Below are 24,112 nucleotides of genomic sequence, written 5' to 3' on the forward strand. Positions count from 1 at the left end.
GTATTATTATTTTTAAATAAATTTATTTGATATTAAAACTGAAATTCTAGCTAAAGCAATTTCAATGATCCGACATTCTCTTGAACTGACAAAGTTCTCTGAAATTTTAATGTTCCGATTTAAAAATTCTATCACAGAATTAAAATAATAAATTAAAGTGTAACAAATTTAGCACTGTGAACAATAAAAAACAATTAAAAATTTTAAATCACAAAAAAATATTAAATAGTAGAGATCTTTTGTTCTTTCCGCTGTAGAATAATGAATAAAAATTTTCAAATGAATTCAAAAATCGTTTAGAAACTTTGAAAAGTTTTGAAATAACGATATCCCAGACTTTCAATAAGATTTTAAAACATTTAGATACTATTTCAGAGAAATTTTTTTTTAATATGTTTAGTTTTAAAAAAGCAACTGAACTTTGTTTTAAATTTAGGCCCACATCTTTCACATGAAATTTTAAACTCACAATAACAAACCCCAGAAAGTCAACTAATGAAAAACTATTGCTTCCCACAATACTGTCTCAGGAAAACTCGCAAAATCAGAACGAGCTTAAGTCATCTGATGCGAATTCGAAAGACCGTCGCCCCCCCCCATCCCTTCTCCAACGTGAGATGATGAAGGAGAAAGGAGGGGAAAAAAGTCGCCTGCTTCCCATCCGGTGTCGTTTGGTGTAGGGGGCGCCACCAACCGAGCCTCCGTCACCTCACCTCTCAGTCGCGCTAAAATCTCGCCTTCTACTACCAAGCCACCCGCGACACACACGCACACATCCCCCCCCCACTTTCCATTCTTTTATTTCTTTTCCGTAGTTTCCCCCCCCTGCCCCCCTCTTCCTTGCATTGCGGCCGCTGTGATTGGAAGAAGTGCTAGAGAGAAGGCCTAGCCTTAAACCCCCGTTCCGGTGTCGTCGCAAACGATATTTCGGTTTGTTTACTTTTTATGTGCTCCGTTTCGAGGTGGGCAGGTTCGGTTTGTGTTGACTGGGTGTGACTAACTCGAAGGTGGCGCTATGTGCATGTGACTAAATGCCCGACCCCCCAACGGACTGGTTAAGTGAGTGAGTAACAAGTTGAGTTGAAGAGAGAACGCTCTTCTTCACTCCTGCATCAGGGAGTTCGTCTTTTTAAAATGCTCATTATCGTCTGCTGGAAAGGTTCTTATTGTTTTTGATTCTTCTCGTTTGCCGCCGGAGCTGTGAAACCAAAAAGTGTTTTCGCATGTTATTTGTTATCGCTTGGCAATATTATTCTTCGTCTTAAATGTAAAAAGACGTTTATGTTGAACTGATTATTCGATTTCTATATTTATCAACAATGTCTGCTAAAGTGATAATTATCATCCAAAAATGAACACTGAATCAGGTTCTTAAAAATCGAACAGTCGATGAACATTAATTCTTTTTAAAATTTCTAAGCCATCTACAGAAAAAAAAAAAAAAATCAAAAGATTCATCATCAATTTTTTTTTAACCTAATGCAAGTGTTATTTTAGCTGATACTAGCAATTTTGAATTTCATAATAGCATTAAATCGCCCACACTCCCCGAAACTATTCAATTCACAAATAAACTCCACACTTCTAAGAAAATTTAAAAACTCTGAAATAAAGATCAATAAAAAGAACTAAAAAAAATTGCAAGTCAAAGTTCTTGAACTCATTCAGTGTCAACATAAAAGAACTTCACCAAGAACCATTTATGCTTATCGACGTTAAATCGTGTGACATTCCCGGCGGATGGTACGGTTCCGTACCGCGTCGCAGCTAAGCCTAACGAGGCAGGGTCTATGGTCGTCCCGGCACGAGTTCACCATTCAATGGATGCCGCCGCGGGGCCGAGGTCCAGCGGCTTCCAGTATCTCCAGCGACGTTCCTTTCCCATGGCCATGTCGAGCAGGGCCAAAGACTTTTCGATTGACGCACTCATGTCAACATCGGTCACAGAAGAAAGTTCCGAAGAATCCGAACGGGACACACCTTTGGGACGCGACACTCTTTCAATTTCGCCTCTCGGTAAGTGAAACTCAGCTCTATAAATCACTCATTTGTCAACATTCCTCTAAGATAATTGTAAACCTCGTTTGTTTATTTTGAAACTTCTTCATTTGTTTTGTAACTTCAAACATGAAGTTTGCAAGCATGATTCGTAAATCTAAGGATTAAAATTTTCTATTAGGTATAATTGTAAACCTCGTTTGTTTATTTTGAAACTTCTTCATTTGTTTTGTAACTTCAAACATGAAGTTTGCAAGCATGATTCGTAAATCTAATGAATAGAATTTTCTATTAGGTATAATTGTAAACCTCGTTTGTTTATTTTGAAACTTCTTCATTTGTTTTGTAACTTCAAACATGAAGTTTGCTAGCATGATTCGTAAATCTACGGATTAAAATTTTCTATTAGGTATAATTGCTTGTAGTTTTTTTTTTTTTTTTTTTTGTAATGAATAGTAAGTTATTATGTTATTGTAAAAAAAAAAGACATACATTATTTTTATTCAATTATTTCCTTTTTAGTCCATGCGAAAATTTTATTCATTTTCGCTTTAACTTTCCAATACAGGTTATTTTGATTAACATCTTCTTTAATCTTCATTTGTTTAGAATTTCAAAAATGCCCTTTTCAATCAAGATCGATAAATCTAAATAAGATAAGATCGATAATAAATAATTTATTAATTATTTATGTACAGAAAAAATTAAAATTTTAAATATATGTAAATTTTTTTCTTTGAATACAACACAAAAATTGTGCTGAAGCGTCGATTTCAATATGTTTTATTTATATTTCTCTTGTCTTCATTTCTTATATAAGGTTGTCACAAAGTCTGTCTCTGATACAAAACAAAAACAAAAAATTTAAGAAATTAATTATAATTTGCCATATAGTTGTTTCGATATATTATAAAGACATTTATAAGGTTTTTAATAAAACTATTTACATCAATGAACTTCAATGCGAACGACTTAGTAGCTCGAAGAATTTCAAGGCTGTATTCCGATTCCCGCCATATATTGTCCAACATTCCGGATGCCACAGCAGACATAGCATCTGTGAATCTAGCTTTGAGTATATCAATAACTTCAACTGGCGTTGTAAATCACTTTATTTTTTATGTATCTCCAAAATGGACATTGAGCAGTAATGGCCGTTTTGAATTCATGGAATCAAAGTATACATTTTTCTTCGCTGGCGCTAAAATAAATTTCCATGGCCTTGGGAAATTTATTTTAAAAACAATCGAATTTAAAAATCCTTATTTCTGCTTTAGGGGTTCTTACTATCTGTTGAACTAAAACAAATTTAAGAGCATAATTATTCCATAGTAAAAATTTTCTATTGTTATATTTAATGGACTTTTTGTAATTATTTTTTGGCAATCGGGGAACAACGTTATGACAACCCTGAATAATATTTTACTAACTTTGGTTAGCTCAAAATTCTTGCTTGAAATCAAGAAAACGCAAAATTCAAATTTTGCATTTCATTCTTTTTATTTTCAAATTTAAATTGAGTTTTTGAAAAATTCAAGACCATAAGAAATATCTCTCTGCATACGAAATAAGTAAAAGAACTGTTAATTTTTTATAGAATAGCTTTCTTATCTTGATTTAGAAAAACATTTGGATTAACCTCCAAGTATTAATCTTTAATAATATCGTTGACTGTTATTCATCTTCTCGGATATGCCTTTATTGAATCATTATTGCTTGACATTTTAAATCAAATTATGAAAATACTAAAGAAAATATGAAAAGTTTTGCTGATAACTTTTTTCCACTAAGTACTCAAATAATCATTGTTACAAAAATGTTTGAGAGCATAATATTGAGAATGAAGGTCTTGCTAAAAACTGAATAAAATATTCACTGAGCTGGTATAAATAAATTTATTTTGAAAAAAAGAAAATATACTATAATTTTACTTTCCATTTCTTTTTCTCTATCCTGATTATCATTCAAAATTAGTTTGCCTATTTATTTACTATTTTTATTTCCTAAAACTCTCATGTAAAGTTTAAATTCATGTACATAGAGATATATTTCAAAATACATATTATAATTTAGTTTGTTGAGCCACAACACACGTTTCACATCTATAAACCTGTTCTTACATTATATCAAAATTAACCGATAGATTTCACTTCAGTTCTATAGGAAATATTTTTCATCCCAAATTTGTTAACTTCTTCAGTTATTTCCTTTAACTACCATTTTTCTCATTTCACCTTCAAACTGATTTACAATATTTGCATTAATTCATCTTTTTAAAAGCCTTTATCGTTTATGTGATTTTCTTGTCTTATTTCTTTGAAGAATCGAAATGTCAAACATCTGTGAGTGATGAAAAAAATGCGATTTCTTAAATTATTTTATTAACTTAGTAGCTTTCTTTATTTTTAACATTATAATAAATTGTTCATAACATGTTGATAGACTTTAATGCAAAATTACTTATGTTCTTGCATTAGAAGATTTCATTTTTCGGGTGGTCCCTTTAAATACAGGAAATATTTTACTGATGTGACATTCATTTTTTTGTCATGTCTGTTTAGAATTAATCTTAACATCTTCTTCCCTTTTTTTTAAGTCTGCAATTTCATGAACATGATTATAAGCATGCTATTGCCATGGTTTGTATTAGCAAGAGTCGTTTGTATATATTCATTATAATTAATGGCATAAATTAGAATGCTAATATTTTCATATTTTAAAAAGTGCCTTTAACTAATATTTGATATCTTTTTGCCTGTGATTTTGTGCAAAAGGATTTTATTTCTTTTTATGTGATATTAACTATCAAAACTGGATTAAAATTATAATTAATTTAGTGCTAGGCAAGATGTTTTTGTAATGTACCAGTAATACTTGTTAAAAACTAATATTTCAAAATAACGTGATTATATAACCTTGCCAAAATAGAAATAGATAAAAATCCTGAAAGAAAAGTTACAAAAAATATCCAAGTTCAAAAATGCTTCGAAACGAAATGATGAATTTTAAAAAGATGCAAATTAAGAATATGAGGCGAAACAAGGGCCAACAGAATATGTTTGGATAATCACAGCATATTTATATGTAAGGGACGTAAAAAATAATTATTCTACTCGTTCAGAAGAATTAAGAAGTTTTTTTTTAACTGCTTAAACAAGAAATAATATTTTAAAAATGTTTAAAAAAACAAAAACAAAAAAAACCCCCAATGTTATATGAATATGGTAAAGAAAAAAAAAATGAAAGTTTTCTAGGACATTTATTTTAATCAAATAAAAAAAATCTTTACATTTAAATTTCGTCATTTTGTTAAATGATTTTATGGGTCAAAAGTGGACTATGTAAAATAATTTTAAATGGTGAAGTAAGTTTCTTTTTTAAGTTAAGGGAGGAGATTACATAATTCAGATGTGTCGCTTTAAAAAAGATTGCAGCAAGATTATATAAATTGCTATTAAACATCCAAGCAAAAATAATATCTTCTAAAATACAAAATTTGATTATATTTTTTAAAAATATTATTGAAGATTGCCTTAAATTATTTTAAATAACTTTATTATTTAATTGTACTGTTGATCGTTAAATTTGGATAATTTTGCATCACAGCACCACATGTTTTAAAAATAGCAACCTCTTTTCGATTGAAAAATAAAATCTATCCCTCTTTTTCCGTCTCACTTTGTATATTTTTAATGCTGATAATAAGTGAAGTGTTAATAAAGCAACTTCAGAACGGATAATTAATAACGGAGTTTTGATTAGATGAATATGCTCTAAATGAGATTATTTTTTAAGTGGATATTGCTTGTTAGTTTTAAAGAATATTCTTCAGAAAAGTTTTAAAAGCTTTCACCAAATCCAAATTAATTTTGGCTGCTCAATGCCAATGTCATACTTGATAATATATAAAACCTTGAAATGAATTATTGCTTATGAGAAGCAATGATAACGTTATGAGTGCTTTTTTTTTATTTTGAATTTTTTTCTATGTAAATTAAATCCGACGTACGAAATTGGCAAATAATCTCTCATTCACTTTGTAACAAAAAATAGTTGTTAAGGTTCGAGCAAAAAAAGCTTTCATTACGGAAGTAAATATGAAAAAAAAAAATTTGAAGGAAAGAAAAGTTTGTTTTTAATTAATTTTAAATTTATTAATAACTACTTTTGTAATTATTATATATTTTATATTACTATGTAAAATTTTATGAATGTGAAATTAAAAAAAACAAATTACTATTTTCAAAACGAAATATTAAAAGAAAATCCCCCCATTCATTTATAATTTAACTGCTTTTTTAAACAAAAGGATTAAAAAATGACCTAGTATATAGTTTATAAATCTAATTAATAATTTTCATAGCATATTGCACTTTTTTAATATTAACTTTTGTCTGATTAGTTTGAATATGTATAGTATTAAGTAATATAAAGCAATATAATATAAAGTTTTCAACCTATAACATTTTCAATAATTAAGAAATTCGGCTATAACAATTAATTAATAATTATGAATCACTTTGTTATATCTCATGTGTTTTCTTAACAGTGAGAATATGTTGCTAAAATGTAGCTAAAAATTGAATAAAAGTATGAAATTTACATCTTCTGTTATTACTAATGCAAAGGAAATAAAATAAAAAATTATTTCCTTTAATTTGCTTGGTTAACTCATCAATTCCTGTCTTTTTTCAATTTTCATTCTCTTTTATGTAACGCTCTTAAAAAGAATAATAAAATCGCTTTTTAAATTTTAAATATAATACAGGTTAAGATGTAGTAACCCAATTTAACAAGTATCACACTACATTCACTATTATCTTTATTCGTTGAATTGCATATCTAACAAAAGTCGAATTTAAACGCTTTTATCTATTAAGAAAATAGATAAAAGACAATTTTCACAAAAACAAAATTCAGAACTAAATTTAACTCTTCTCTTCTATTCAACGCATTGCACGTATCATTTGTTAATCTTAAACAAATGTTTAACTGAATATGCAAATGACACGTATCATTACACACATAGTGAAATCTTTACACAAGAACGAAAAGTGGAATGAGTAAGTCAGAAAAGAAATAAAAACAGCATAAAACATCTTATTGTTCTATTCAACAACATAAAAAAAAAACTGAAATAAATGGCTTTCATTCTTAAAATGAGAATATAAAGCAGAAAATAAAAACAATAAAAGGCAAATTTGGAAGAATAAATTGAAGAATGTTTCCAATGTCGCTTCATTTAAATAATATGCTTAAAATTAACTATCTAATCTATAATGGTACTTCTGAGTATGTACTAGCACTGCGTAAGAGGGATATACATGAATTTAGAGCTTCAACAAGAGCGCTTATGTAATAGGAGTTATAAAGTGTTAAATGAGTACATACGATTTCTGGGAACACATCGGACAAACAATCACTTAAGCAATTACTATAACAGTTGATTTGTAAGGATAAATTTTATGTGCAATTTATATCCGTTGTGCAAAACAGCAAACATTCTTGAATAAAAGATTCACGATGAGTGGTTTATTTCGTTATCTGAGCATTGTCGAGCATATCAGTAAAACGTCGGAGTGCAATATATCGCTTATTTTATCTTATTGCATTCAACATATTCTTTAAATACGAATAAATTTAATAGCATTCATAAGAAAATTAAAATGAGCCATTTAGGAAATGTTTGTAGCTTTTGTTTTTACATGCTTGTAATTTCTAACTTTCTTTGTTTCATATGTCCATTTACATAAATGTTGCAGAGAAATATAAAGGAAGTTCGTAGTTAAAAAAAATGTTACATTTCAAAGTCAGTCGTAGTTAAAATTTGTATAAAAAATTTAGAAAAAAAAATTTTTTTTTGAAAAGATTAATTAAGAGAAAGATTAAAGATTATTAAAATATCAAATTATTATTATGATAGATGCTAAGGCTCCCGCAATTCTAAATTAAAACATTTAATTTCTACGGCAAAAACAATAACACGAAATAACAATTTTAAAAATAAATCTGTTTAAGAAAATTATTCACATTTAAAATACTTTTAAAAAAGATAATTTTCAAATTTTTATATTTTTCGTACCTGCATGCAATTAGGAAATCATCTATAATTATGAAATTCTTAATACATAGTTTTAAAAAGTACAGATTAAACAATGATATAATATTTTTAAAAATTTCACCTTTACAATTAACAAATAAAGATAAAAAAGGAATTGAAAAATTAAGAAAATTAAATAAATTCTAAAATAATGGAGATAACAACTTAAAAACGCTGCAACTAATAGCACTGCTTTCAATAAAAGCAAACATTTCCCCCTTCTGAATTTTTAATTTAAAATGCTTGAATGGATGTAATTTAAAACATAAATAATTTTCACCAGGTAATTATCGCACATGTTAAAATAAAATTGCAGGCTACCTATTGCTTATCGAAACATAAAATATATGATTTGAAATCGTAGGCTAGCAAATGCCGTTATTAGAAAAATTTTAAACGGCAATGTTCAAAAAGAGATCTGTTAGAAGCCCTGGTAAAAAATTTTGTCTTTTAAAATTATACTTTTAATTTTTTAAGGCAAGGTTTTTATTTTTTTTAAAAAACTATAATTTAAAAGAAATATTTTAAATTAATATAATGCTTTACCATGAGAATTCTTAAACATAATTTAAGAATCAGAGATTAATCATATAGTTTCTTACCCTTAAGTCTTTAGAACTTATTTAAAATTGTTTAACAATGGATATTATTACATTTGTATAAAAAAATAGAAAATTTATGAAATGAAAGTTTCTATTTTTTAAACTAATTTTAACTAATATTGAGGTTTTAATTTTAAACTAATATATCTGAATATCTTAAAGATGATTTTTTTCATTTGGAAGGGAAGGGGACATAAAGCGGAGATTCATCATCTGTTTCAAAATACTAAAGTCTTCCGAACTTGTTTAAAATTGTTTAACAATGGATATTATTACAATTGTTCGAAAAATAGAAAAATTGTGAAATAGAGGCTTCTATTTTTTAAAAAAAAGATAAATTAATTTTTAAACTAGTGTATTTAAATATCCTAAAGGGGGATTTTTTTGTCCTTTTTTTTGGGGGGGGGACATAAACCGGGGAATATAATACTTTCGGTTTCCAGAACCACTTTCCATTCGAAGCCTTTTATTAAGCCACCTTGCGAACTCAAAGGTACCTAATTAAAAACGATAAAGCAACAGAGAGCTCTCTTTTCTTGGAAATCTAATATAACGTATATTTAACTTATTCCTTTAATTCCGAGGGGGAATCTTTTCTTTCATTTCCTCCCATTCTATTAATTTTAAGAGCTATTTTGGCAACAGTCCCCGGTTTTTTACGACTGGAGGGGTGAACAAGGGAAGGGTGCACGTTCCCCCCCCCACCTCTAAAAAGAAAATAAAAATGGAAGGAAAGAAAGAGAAGAAGGAAAAGGTATTACGTGAATTTACTAATGCTCTTTGAGAATCAAATCATGTGTTTCATTTGTAAGAAAGATTACATTAATAAAAATTTGATTTAATGTTCTTTAGATGAAGAAGGCTCAATCGTGATAAATAAATTGATTCTATCATTTTGTTTAGAACAAAGTTTGTTATCTTTATGTATATATATATATATATGCGATCCTTTCTATCCAAAAAGGGATTTCAATACTTAATTTTTGTACAAAAATTCTCTTTTCTAATTTTAATACTCGAGATATGATGAGAGAAAGTAAAAAGGTCGAAAATGATCAAATAAATGAATCGAAAAGTATTTTGAAAAAGTTAAATTGGTTTTCTTCCATAACTACTATTTAAATACTTTGATTTCTGAAAGATATTTGTATATAAAATTTTTGATACTGTATATTAAGTTTGGTTGTAAAAGTATGTTAATTTCACGTCTCAGTTTCGTCAACGTAATTTTTATTAAAATATTTTAAATCATTTTTTTTTTCAATTATCCTCGTTTCTCATACCGAAAATCTTATATACATATTTACAGCATAAAATTTATTTTGCGTTAATTAGAATTAGCACCATCTAGTTTGTAATGCCTTGTTTTTGTCACCCACTAAAGAATTTACAAACATTACATTTCCCTACTTTCTTTTTACAAACATAAATGAATTTATTATAACATTGCTTAATATTATTGGAAGATGTAAATCGTTAGTTAACGGAGAATTTTTGAATAAAAAGGCGAGACCTGATTTCAGTTTTTTTCACTTAGATTAGATCCTTTTCAAACTATAAAAATCCTATGAGTGTGAGCTCAGATAAGAGTTATTAACAATTAACTTTAGTTTCGCAAAAGATGAACTACTTGATACTAAAAAGCATTTTCTTAATTCTTATTAAAATTTTGAGAGATGAAATCAAACGATAAAGTGTCCTAATTAAGTATTAGCAAGCACTTTCATCTTAAAAAAATCGCTTCACTAAATCTCAAATTTTATTTTGATTTTTTTTTTTTTTTTTTGCATGCATATTGCTTTGACCTCTTCTTTTCCACCTTTCCCCTCTTCATGAAATACGATTTAAGGAATACAAAAACTATGATTAACAGTTTTTAAATCGATTATTTAATATGAAAATCACATTAATCTAAATTTTTAATAAATGCAATTAAATTTTTAAATATTCCAATTAACTGTTATGAAAGTGTATTTTCCCTCTATACACTATCAAAAAGGTACATAATTTTATTAAGAATTCTCAATACTGAGATCAGTTCAACAGTCTCTCCCCTCTTCCCCTTTTAAATATGTTTTACCAACTCGTAATTTGTTGTTAATACTTTCTAATCTATTGTTTTATTATCGTCTCAGATATTTTTGCTATTCTCAGAATTAAATGCAGGTTCTTAAGTAAGCATAAAATCATTAGAAAAAAGTTGTAACATCCAAAAATTTCACAAAAAATTAAATAAATAATTTAAGCAAGTACATATTTTAAGGCTCATAAAATTTCAAATTACTTTACTTTATTAGAAACAAAATATCATGTTTTTTACATCATCTCTTTAGCAGGTCAATCGGCAAATGTCAGACCCTTAACTTTATTTTTCATAGAATATTCTGAAAGCACATATATTGACTACAACATCCTTTAAAACGGGAAAAATTTTCCTATGTCCTCTGTTTATATTCATTTTCGTATTTAAATAATGAATAAATTTGTAAATACAATACTTTAGTAAAGGATATTTCTGATGATTTCACTTAATTATTGCTTATAGAGTGAACTCGTCATAATGATCTTCGAATTCTTCTACAAAACTGATTTTTTTTTATTTTAAAAAAGGAAAGCCATGATGTATGATTTTAAAGATAGAAAACAAGCATTTTATATTTAAAAGGGAAAAAAATTATGGGTGAAATTTCAATTTTTTAAAACAAAATCTGCAGTCTCACGCTTTTTACTCAAAACATTTATCATATCCAAAAAGAAAAAAATAATGTAAGAATTAATAATAAGTGAAGTATTTTTAATTCATAGATTCCTTACTTTCATTCAAACTCATTTGCATTTAGCTCTATTTCAATCATTATGATAATTTTAAATATAAATGAGATGAAAACGAAAGTTATTAAAAACGAAAAAAGTTCTTAGCAATCTTTCCAGAAATTAATAATTAATTAGTAATATATCTCACGGCAAACATAAGTTTTTCATTGGATTTGGAAAGATGACTTATATTGTTCTAAATATATTTATTTATTTTTCGAAATTTGCTAAGTAATCATTTTAATTTTTATTACATTTAAAACTCAGATCTGGGGATTTTTAAAATAAAAGCATTTGGCTTTTATAAAACAATAAAAATTTCTCACGTGCTGAAAAATATCTTTTTCGTCCTCCGCCCCCTCCCTTTGCATCAAGATTACATCGTTTTTTTATTTTATCATGACCGTGTTTTGAAGAAAAAAAAAAGTTACATGAACGTTATTTTTTAAAGAAAAGAATTTTAAAGAAATTAGAGAAAAGAAACTAAATATAGTAAGCATTATATAAAAGTTTCGCCCATGCTACATGACTCCGATTTTCTTCGATTTCGTTTTCTTCCACTTTAAGTCGCAGTTACCGCATTTTCCATGCTTTTTTTTCATGCACCTTGATTTTGAGTATTATCATCTAAGCGTTTAATGAAACAGCTTTTATTTTCAGGATCGTTCTAGCTTTTAGAAAACCACAGTAAGCATTATTTACTGTGGTTTCAGCATTATTTTACATAACAAGCATTAGCAGCATATAATATAATGAAGTATTATAACAGTTTCAAGCATTATTTTACACAAATTTTAGAATGCAATAAAGCGTTTTAAAAATGAACTAAAATAGGAAAAAAGTCTTTCATCTAGGGTTTTCTTTTCCCTCCGTTTCATATATTGGTAATTTTATATTGCTTTTCTACATAACTTTAGAAATCAGAATATGCATTTTAAACTATTAAGCATTGAGGAATAGTATTATAATATAAAGTGGCGGCACGTTTATAAGTAATTACTTTAAAGTAATGATGCACTATTCTTTTGACGTAATTGACGGTTTTAACAAATTTTAGTTTTTTTTTTTGTTTGTTTGTTTTCTTTATTTTAATATTGCAGACATTTACTTCTTCTTGTAACATTCGCGATAATATAATAGTACTAACCCTCCATTTAAATTATTTAAATTTCTCAGAAATTTAATTCTCATGTGTAGTTTTCACACGAGAATTAAAACCGTGTATTCCTCGTATCATATAAAGAGTTATGTATAGGTTTAAACAAGAATATTCTGTAAAGAATTTAAATTTGATGCTCTATTAAAAAGACGAAATAATGTATCCAAAAAGATTTTTCTAAAGTTTCTAGTCACAGAAAATTTATCCGTAAGTTTCAACCAAAGAACTTTGTCATACTTAAAAACTTTCTCATATTTACAAGCTTCATTTTAATATTTTCATTCATGATTAAAAATATATTTACAGACATTTTTCTTAAATATCTGTAGTATTGAATATTTGAATGTCTATAGTCTTGAAAATAGATAGAAAGTAAATTTTAAATAAACCGATTATTATATTAATATCATTTTAAAGTAATTAATTAGGAAAGATATTCATCGAAGATCTATTATTTTAGAATAGAAACAAATTTAAATATATTCTTAAAATCTAAGCAGAACATTTTTATTGATTTCAAAGAAAATTACCGCTTACAAAATTCTCCATCATCTTAAATAAATACAAGTGATTTTTATTTTATAAAGATTTATTTTTATTAAAGTAATATCACTCTTTTAAATTTTTTTTCTTTGCATTTATAGCAAACTAAAGTGAAAATATGAATAAGTGAATATATATATATATATATATATATATATATATATATATATATATATATATATATATATATATATATATATATATATATATATATATATATATAAATTTTAAATACATATTTTAAAATAAGTATTAAAAATTCAACAAACCAACAATTAGTTATAATCTGATTCTTTTACTGCGAAGTTTTCCAAAAGTTTCTGAAATAGTTTAGTCTTTTACATAAACACTTAAATGTATTTCAAACTAATTGCTCCTCAGTTTAATTGTAATCTTATTATTTAAATGTGATGATGGAATTCTTGCTGACCTCTGACAGAGAACAACTACTACAAACTTATTTTTCAAATAGCATAATTTTGTATTATTTTTAAGACATCTTTAAGGCATATAAAGTATTTAATTTTTCGTCACTTAAGTATTTGATTACATTTTTATTCTCTAAATTTTTGAATATGAATCTATTAAATATTTGATACATTTTATAAATATATATTTTGTAAAGACATACTTTCAATGAATGGTGTTAATTTAAGCTCGTATGATATAAATCGAATGGGCCGGGGTTTTTTCGAATTCTTTACTTGTTTAAGGAAAGAAAAAAAGAAGGGAAGTCACAATATATAGTACAGCATTCAGAGAGATTTCATATAACTACACCGTCGTGTTAATTGACTAAATGCATTTTAACAGGAATACTTATTTACTTATTTATAATACATTTTTCTAAGTAAATGGCAACGAAGAATCTTATTCGAAGAAGTAATCATCGTAATCTTCATCGTAAGCGATTCTTCTCCACCCTTTTCCAAAAATTTTTGCAATAGGATGGAAAGGGAGGAACAGAAATTTAAAAGAAATAATTTTAGAAAATTTTAAACTAAACAGTTTTAAGAAAGACAGAATTGAATCAGATTTCACAATTAATTTCATTAGCAAAACAATTACAACCTCCCTTTCAAAAGAACAATAAAATTAAAAGGAAACACGACCTTTCATGGTGTGGTAATATATAATGCTGACTTTCATGTAATAGACAGAAAATTGATAGGAATAATTTTGGGAAACTTTAAACTAAATATTTCCCTTTAAAAGAGAAAATATTGAAAAGAAATTTCTATTTAATTTTATTAAAGTTACAATTTTATCCTCTTTTTCGAAAGAATCACAAAATTAAAAGGAAGAATATTCTTATTTCATCACTGCTGAAATCCAAATATAAAACAAACGGGAATAAAATTGATGAAAATTGTTTTAAATAAGCCCTAAAATGAAATGCATCTTAAATTTGTCCGTTAAAATTTGAAATAAAGAAAAATTCACTTAATTCTCTAATTATAAACTAATAATTCACTAATTATAAACGTGACAATGAAGAACTTGTTCTGGCATTAGAAACGCCGAGAAGTATCCATTGTGTCTATATTCGTCGAGTTCCTTCGCACGGAGCGATATTAGGACAAAAGCTACGAAGATATGGTTTGACAGAATATTGAATCATTATCCGATCAATTATTATAAATAAAAAATTTCTGAAAAAAAGATTGGGAAAAAATATCCTGAATTACTTACTATTGTTAAGCTGATTAGAGATTCGGGATTTTTTTTATGCAAGAATGTGCGATGATATCTTTCCTAAATGCATTTCTTTTTTTAAAGTTTTAATGCCATTTAGCTTGCTAATGAAGGAGACATTTCTATATCTTAATGTTACTTGTTATGGTTTCATCGTAACAAAATTACGCGAAATTATTGACTGGAACGGCAAGAATTACTTATCGCACGCTATATTTTTTTAGGTTAGGTGACTGGCCTTGCTTACTTTTTCTTGTAAGCATTTTTTTTTTTAATCGATCACATACTGTCAGAGAGAAATTATCCTTGACATTGTAACTAATTTAAAATAATTTGTTTTTCTGAACATGCAAGTTGTAAATGAGTAAATTAAAATAATAATCAAAATCATTGAAATATGAATCCAAACTGCTTAAAACAATCATAATAATTTTAAATTTTTAAAAAAATCATCTCTTGGGCTGAAACGCAGATTACTTTTTATAGATACATATTATTAAAATAATTAAATATAATTAAATTTTTTACTTTTTAAACCAAAGCTTTGAAAAACTAATTTACTTAATACTAATATCTAGCAGGGAGGTCAATACAACGCTTTTGCCCAAGTTCACCATGATTAATATACATGATGTTGAATATAAATTAATTATATTGAAAAAGCTAAATGTTATCACTTTAATACATTTTAGCAAAAGAAGAGGAAACTTGCTAAGAACCAGTTTTTCTAAATTAACTTATTTAAATTAATAGCATTTTTCGTTCCTTGTCTTAATTCCACAATGTTAATTTTTAAATAGTATAATTTTGTGTTATTTTTAAGACTTATTTTTAAGGCATATAAAGTATTTCCTTTTTCCGTCACTTAAGTATTTGATTACATTTTCTATTCTCTTTTTTAGTATTTTTAATCAATTTCACTTAATAAATAACACTTAACGACGTATCATTTACTAAAAATTATTTATTATTCCGAATATGAGATAAATGTGATTTTTTAAATTTTAGTAATATTTATTGCTTTCAATTCATTGATTATTGATATCTTTTTTTAAGAAGACATTCAATTTCTTATTAAGGTTTCTTTAATAAAAAAACTAATTATTTTATATTGAAATAGACGTATGAAGAATAAGAGGAAATGAAAATAGTTTTATTCAGTATGTATCTTGCGATTAATTCTGTCCAATAGTATTTCTGAATAAGACATCTGCATTTTTGAAATGTTTGGTCGTATGAATGAATGTTAGAACAAAACAACGATTTCTATGTCCAAAAGTTACCAAAATTTTATCATGGTACTTTTTTTTAAAAGATTTCCGAAAGGATTCAATTGGATGAATGTCTCCTATTCCTGTTTTCTTTCCTTTCCTTTAATTTTCTTGAATGATAATCTTTCAGCAAAAAAGACATGAATGTATTAAAAAAATCATTAATATTTTGGACAGCTAAACAGAAGTGATGGTATACTTTGATCCATTCTAGTTAAATTTCTATAACTAGTAAGGTGATATGACATTTATTCATGTTATATATATCCGTAGTTCCTTTCTTAAAATCGGTGAAATATGAGTAAATAAGCAATAAATCATGAAATATTTATATATTCCAGTTTTTTCTGTATTAAAACGATTTAATCATTTTGCAATATGCTGACAATTTTAGTTCAAATTGATAGAATAACACTTAATAATAATACGAAATTCCATTAATTTTAAAGCATCGAATCATGATTTTTCATGTCTGAAAAAAATTCTTAACTGAAAGTTATCTTTTGAAAAAATATGCTTTCAAAGATATTGAATTTAATAGGTAAATTTTTCCCGATTCTTTCGATTCAAATTTAAACGTCTTAGTATCCAGATTTCGAAATAATACCCAAGCAGTATGCCAAATCTAATTAAAGCAGATTGATTATACTACTTTAAAAGAATTTTTATGCTCAGTTTTTCCAAAAAGTATAGGGCTTTCCACTTAAATATAAAATTTATGTGGTTCCTTAAAATTTTACACCCCGTAAAATTTTTCTTTGGATTTAAGTGGATTCTTTTCGTAACTTTTAATTGGTACAAACACACTACTGGAAGCCCTGTTAGCAATAAGTAAATATGTTACGTATATTTCAAGAAATAAACTGAGCAAATATAAAGAATCAAATTCAAATCCAGAATTTTCTTTCCGGTTCGTCTTATATGAAATTAACATAGCAAACAGGAGTAGCAGTCAAAACCTCTTTTTCAATATGTATTCCTATAAAAAAATATTATTTTTAAAAAATGGAATATGGCATCAGATCATGAAAAATTCATTCCTTCAATTACAACGGCTTATTTAGAATTACAGCTCTTAACTTCATTTAATGAAAATAAAAACTTCCATGGCTTGTTGGTCGATTCTTCGATGGGCTCTTTTCCAATATTGGAAGAAAAGGTCATGGACCCGCGGCAGCACATTGCACGCTATTTCTGAAAACTGTCGTTGAAACGACCAACTCATCAAGTCGTTAACGCCGTCAACCATAGGTAGCGACATCCTAGGAAACAAATAAAAACAAACAACGATGACACAGAACAAAAAGGCCCAAGATCCTTTCTCCGATTTTGTATTGGATGCATTTGCGACTTCTTTTTCCCAGAAAATCGATAATTTCTCCCAGAGAGAATTGGCAAGATTTTTAGTCCACAGGGGGAGGGGGGGATGATGGTACGAATCGGGTTTTATTGTAAAGTTTTTGAGTTCCGCTTCTAGAGTTGTTGGCCATAAAATCAGTTCAGGTAGGGACTTCGGAATGGAAAAGGGTAATAGAGAGAAAGAGAAAAGAAATTTTTATATCTGCATCGTCTTGAATGACTCGGGATAGCTCAATAGGAAAAAGCTAAGACGCGAAAATAAATTCTTTGTGTTGTAATAGTCATACAAAAAAATATATATATTATGGGCAATACCCTTTAATTTGTTATTAGTCAATAACAGAAAAAACATTGCATTACATGTAATTCAACTTATATAATTATTGTTAATCTTCATTTCATAAATTTAATTTTGATAACACTTTTTCAGAAAAATTTCATCAAAAAACGTATAAACATAGAGAAAAATGGACTGTCTGAATATTTTATCATATTTTTTATGGCATAGTAAAATATTATCTAACGATAAAATGACATATTATTGTAATTTAATTTTTTTTCTAAATTAGCTAAACTCATAAATGAAATTTTTGTATGCATCCTTAGCTAGTTCTGAAAAATTTTGGCTTAAATTATTTTCCAAATAATAAATTGAAAATAATAACTGAACATCTTTAATGATATTTAAATTCTCTAATAATTAATAAAGCATATATACTAATATTCTGTAATATTAATGACTTGTACTCCATTTGTATAAATATCTAGTCATAGTAGATTATGATAGAAATCATCTAATATTAGGTAACTAGATTATCTCAAGTTATTTCTACTCAATTATTATATTTTATAAGAAATATTTTAAATGGAGAATGTGAAAGTAATTAATAATTATTTTATCCAAATTCTAATGAGGATGAAAAAAAAAATATTTTAACTTTTTTTCTATGGAATTTTTTAAAAATTTACATTAAGAATTTCATCTGATATAATTTTTTCCTCTAACTACTAATGTTAAAAGCAATAAATTAATTGTAAAATATGTTTGAATCAGGGAAAAAAATAACATATAAAATCATTAATTTAAAAATGCTCTAAATGCGAAATAAAACGATTACAATTCAGTACAGATTTATTTCCATTAAATTGTATATTCATTGCAAAATATTTTTCACATATGTATAAATGTATTATTGAAAATTATTTATAATTTTGCAAATAATCTCAACCTAAAGAGAACCATCTAAGTATTCTTTGATTCTTTTTCAAAATATTAAAAAAAAAAAAAAAATGTTATTTCAGTATTCTCTTCTCTCACATGAATAATATTTTACAGGAAGCTGTAACGATAAAATATTAGAATTACTGATTAATAGAGAACGGAAGAGCATTGAGTTTGAGATCCATTTAAAGATTATTAATTGCCAACTCGTTAAATAAAAATTTAATAAATGATAGAAAATTTTTTTAAAAACTAATTAGTATACTATGCTGAAAACAGTTATTATTTCTTGACACGCAAGTAAACATCCGTTCAAATTCAAATTAATTTTCAATAATTGCACATGTGAGGAAAACATCAGTGACGATAGGAGACCCGCTTTCATTTCTGAGAAATAGAAATAAATACGTGGAAATAATTCCTAGCTTTGGCACCTTCGAAACTAGATAACTCTATAATTATGAATAAAAATTATTTATATCTATGAAATGTCTGAATCTATGAAACGCTGTTGCAGTAATTTTAAAATTTTTAAATGGCTTTTAAGTTTATCCTATTTCAGTCGCCTATTAAGAATTACTTTTAGCTAAATTTAAAATTGAAATTGTTTATTTAAAAATAATTTCCAGTTAATTAAAAATTAATATTAAGATCTGATAGTGGAATGATTTACATTTCTAGTTCTTAACTAAAAACATTATCAGAATGTTAAAATATTCAATCAGTTAGTTCCGATTAATTAATATAAACGATTCAAGAATTTTAAAAAATGTATTCATTTTTTTAAATACTTAGTGGCATCTCTAACTATAAAGCTGTCGTTTCATTTAATTTTGCTTTGTCTTCTTATAAACGGAACTGATGCGTTGTGTTTGTTATGCGCTTTTTATTATTTGATGAAAAAAAGCATCCGTTGGATTTTAAATCAATTTCCGATCAACGAACTAAAAAAAGTCTTGTGATCGTGGCTTCGCTTTCATTTCAGAAAGAAAAAGTTGCAATAGCGTTTTGTAAATAAACTGTTAAATAAAATAATATGATTTTATAAATCCTTAAAATCATCTACATTCTAATTTTTATTGAAAGAGTAAATTTTATGAAAATAATAATTATCATCTCAAAGAAGTACAGTGGAATGAATCAAAATAGTGACTTTCTTAATATAATTTATTTTTCAAGAGGCACATTCTTCTATAGCTATACATCATAATCACTCAAATTAAAGCTCCAAGAACATGCATGACTACATATTGACTTCTAAAGTTGATGAAAAAGTGGCACTTATCATGTCTTATTGATTAATAAACAAAAATAATTCAGGAAAACGTATTGATTTGATTCATTTTATTGAAATTTAACTAATGGGCCTATTTCATGATCATTTCAAATCTATCTTTGCTGATTATTAATTAAACGCTTAACTGTTTTGCCCGAGTGCCATACGTGCATCGATTTATCGAATTTTGATAGTTGTAAGCAAGAAAACTATTATAATTCAATATTAAAATTACTTCGAATACATAAATAAGTCAAGTATTCAATGGATTTTCATTTGAATCAAAATAAGAAAATATTTCAGAAGGTGTCATCTTATTTGATAGTAAAGAAAATAAAACAGTTGAGGGGTTAATATTTCTATGCTGTGTGCGTGTGTGTGTTTGCTTGTAAGGCCGTTTTAATACTTACATGTGCTCACAAAAAAGTTCATGGGATAGGATTCTGTTGGGAAAAATTTAACAAGCATATCTTAGAAAAGTAGATCTTAAGATTTCAGATTTATTTCAATTATAATTATTAAATGTGTCAAAAATTGCTTAAAATTGAATTGTTGAAATGGAAATAAAGATATATTTTGTTGTTAAAACAATAAAACATTTTCATATACATAGGTGCATTAATAAGCTCATTCCCATAAATAACATAGGGAACATTCGTCCACTAATTATTGCAGTCCCTAAAATATATTAGTAGAGGAATGTGATTGAAGTTGATTTGCAAAGTTTCATTAATATCAAATGCTTAAAACCACAGAATTTATTCTTAACTTAAAAATAATGCTTAATAACACGATATGTATGACCAATTTTGAAATATTTTCTGCATTAATGATGCGACTGAAGTTGATTTGCAAAATTTAATCGATCGAAAACGTTTAAAGACTTGGAATATATTCTTAACTTAAAAAGAATGCTTGATTATGTTATATGAACGACAAATTTAAAAAAAACATCTTATTGCATTGATGAGCATAATTTATCATCCTGAAGTATCAAAAATCCAAACAAACGATGATGACCATTAATCAACCTCTAATATGTCCAATACTCCACTATCCGAGCTCTGTTTATTCCCTCCATTATTCTGAAATAGTTTCTTCAAACAAAAGTCCAATCAATCGATGCATGCATCGATTCTGAATCGTTTAGCGCGGCCAAGTTCAACAACCACGAATCAAATCATAAAAAGAAAGCAGCGAAATCAAGCACGGCAGACGAAATATGTCTTTCTTTTCTCCCCTTCCTTCCACCTATTTCTCGACTTCACCGACGGCTTTGTTTCCGCCCTCGAACGGGAAGAGAATCTCCTGAGGACCCTGCAGAATCGAATAAGTCGAAGCGGAAAATGGCGTAATTTATGGGGCTATAAAGTAACTGCTGGTACTGATTGGGGAGGTTCGAGTCCCAACGTGATGGTGATGTTCCTCTTTGCACTTGAACTCTGCTGACTTCTTGTTTAAGAAATGAAGACACGCACACACACAGCAAGGAAATAACTTAAATGAACATTTCCCAAACTGTCATAATAATCAGAATTGAGTTGTACGATCTTATTGTCCGTATTTTTTTTATATGTGTACGCATGTATTCAGATGATGTTTAAAGTCGCCATATTGGTGTTCGTGATATTTCTCTCTATAGTGTCACGTAAGGTGCAGAAAAACCTGGTGGAAAATTATGTATAATAATTTTATCATCTGAAGTATCATGCATGTTGGGACTCTTTATTGTTAATGCAGTGATCTCGGATTTTTTAATAGAGATTATTTTCATACATTGCTGGTGTTAGTATTTTATGGCTGGGAAATACCAGTTTGAATCTCATCGACAAGACAGTACGAAAGCTCAGGTAAGCTTTCGTAAGTTTTTAGATATCGGTCTCCTGAGATCTGTCATGAGTTAATGCAAAATTGGATTCTTATGAATTTATGGAAACGTTATATAGAATATAACGTAATATGAAATGCATTTTTTTAAAATTTCAATTTATTTGAAAGGATTTAAAGAATAATTAAAATAATATGTATTTTATCTTAATTTTAACATTAGCAATTTTGATGGCTGAGTTTGAATTTTATAACATTAAAAAAGCAACTGAAGTGAGCATTACTCTTATAAAGATTTTTTTCAAACCAAACTAAATCAAAAGTTAAAAGCGTCGTAAAATTGTTAATTAAATATTGATATAATTAAAAATTGAAATTGATATAATTAAAAAGATAATTTTTGGGAGTTTAAAGATAATGCAAAAACGTTTTGGGAAAATTAATAGTTTTGGAAGTCGCTCTATTTCGAGTAGGTAGGTCAAAGCGAGTATCACTGTTTTCACTCTTAATTATTAAACTAACCAATTAAAATTTATTTCTTAATTTCTTTTACATCTTCTACTGAATGGTTTGACACGGCGAGAAGCATTTATAATGCAATAATTTTATTTAATTAGCGAATTGCTGAATTAAGTGCAGCTGTAAAAACGCTGAATAAAGCAGTTTGCTGAAACCTTCGTACATCGATAGGTTTACATTTCATTGCTGACAGTCCATTATAAGTGTTCCATTATAAGAGTGATTTCTATGCCACGTTTTATAGATAAACAGGAAATTGTATGAAAAAATTATTCCATAATATATATATATATATATTAAATAAAATGTAAATTGTTATATAAATTTACATAAAATCATTTTTATTATCGTCATTCGAATACACTTTTCTTTACAGTAGAATGCGTAATATGTGAGAGAATAGAACGAATTATCTGAAAAAGAAATTCTTCGTTCGCGGTACCGCTGAACAACGTAATACATGTCTTACAATGAACTTAATGAAATTCATTTCAAAAATTGTAACAAAAAATTAGGAATTATAATTATTTAAAGATTAATTCTATTCAAAATTAAGAATTATAATTATTTAAAAATTCAATTACTTTCAAAATTATCAATTAACATTTCAATAAGGTAGTATTAGAATCAGGATTATTTAAATGAGAGATGTGATGCATCAATATGTTTTCCAGTATTATCACCTAAACTGTCTTTAATACCACAAAAGTTAGCTATTTTCTTGTTTGTTAATGCGTAGCATCCCTATTTGTCAACCAGTATTTGATTTATTTTCTTTTAAGTGGGTATAATCAGCAAACCAAAAACACTATAACAGAAATCAGAAGCTCCCGAAAACAATTTATCAATGAAATGCTTTCTCTTCTTTATACAGTGTTCAGTACATCATATAAAATGGAAAAGAGGAATAAGATTTTATATGTCTGCCATCTTAAGAGCCGTTATGACATTTAACGAGTTTACGGTTTTAAAATCACCTACCAAACAGACGAATCAAAATTTGATCGCCAAATCTGCACTGAATGAACTCTCTAAGTATTCTGTTTTCGAAAAGCTCCAAAAACAGATCGTAAACACAATTCATGTCATAAAAGTGTTTGATTTGGCGATATGGAATTGTAGTAATAGTCGTATTGTAAAAGCACTGCCCATATAGTTTCAACGAAAACTTTAAATCAAGCTTGAGGTGAAAAAAAAAGCAATTTCGGCAGTAATACTGTTTACCTTTCCTGACTAAATCGAGAACTTTCATTACCTGAAATCAGTCCCAATGCAGTAGCAAATCGTCATCTCTTGCTCGCTCGCAAACAATGAGTCACTGCAGCTGCGAACATTACCAAGTAAATTAAATCAGCCCCCCTATGTCAAGACGCGAAAATAAATCTGCCGATTTATCTGAAAAGTGCGTTCCGAGTGTCGTAAAATGCAACCTATGAAGCGTCTGTTCAAATAATCGATCGTCTTGAGGGTGACATGTAAGTGCATTTGCTGAGAAATCACTTTTTGCAGCGTTCCATTTATTTACAGCTGTTTACTTCTATAATGAATCGGCGTTACCGAGAAGACATGAAATAAAGTCGTTAGGCGACCGCGTCCGCCGAATCAACTCGAAAAATGCTATCATCTGTAATGATCCAACGAAACCTACAGACATAATTAGTTCCATAATAAGTCAACAGTCGATGTTAAAAATTTTTTTTTTATTCCATTAATAATAATAAAATAAG

The 24,112-nt window shown here is 27.4% G+C and overlaps 1 protein-coding gene across 1 annotated transcript in view; it reads left to right on the plus strand.

The window, feature by feature from the left end:
* Window positions 1-869: 869 nt before the first annotated feature.
* The window catches only part of LOC129963804 (T-box transcription factor TBX20-like), a 134,802-nt gene continuing 111,559 nt past the window's right edge, over window positions 870-24,112 (plus strand). The window contains exon 1 of the mRNA XM_056078371.1: window positions 870-2,016. Within this exon, the coding sequence (XP_055934346.1) occupies window positions 1,791-2,016 (226 nt within the window). The 5' untranslated portion in view covers window positions 870-1,790. The remainder of the gene's footprint in view (window positions 2,017-24,112) is intronic.

The sequence above is a fragment of the Argiope bruennichi genome, chromosome 3, assembly GCF_947563725.1.
Source record: "Argiope bruennichi chromosome 3, qqArgBrue1.1, whole genome shotgun sequence".
NCBI classification, from domain to species: domain Eukaryota; kingdom Metazoa; phylum Arthropoda; class Arachnida; order Araneae; family Araneidae; genus Argiope; species Argiope bruennichi.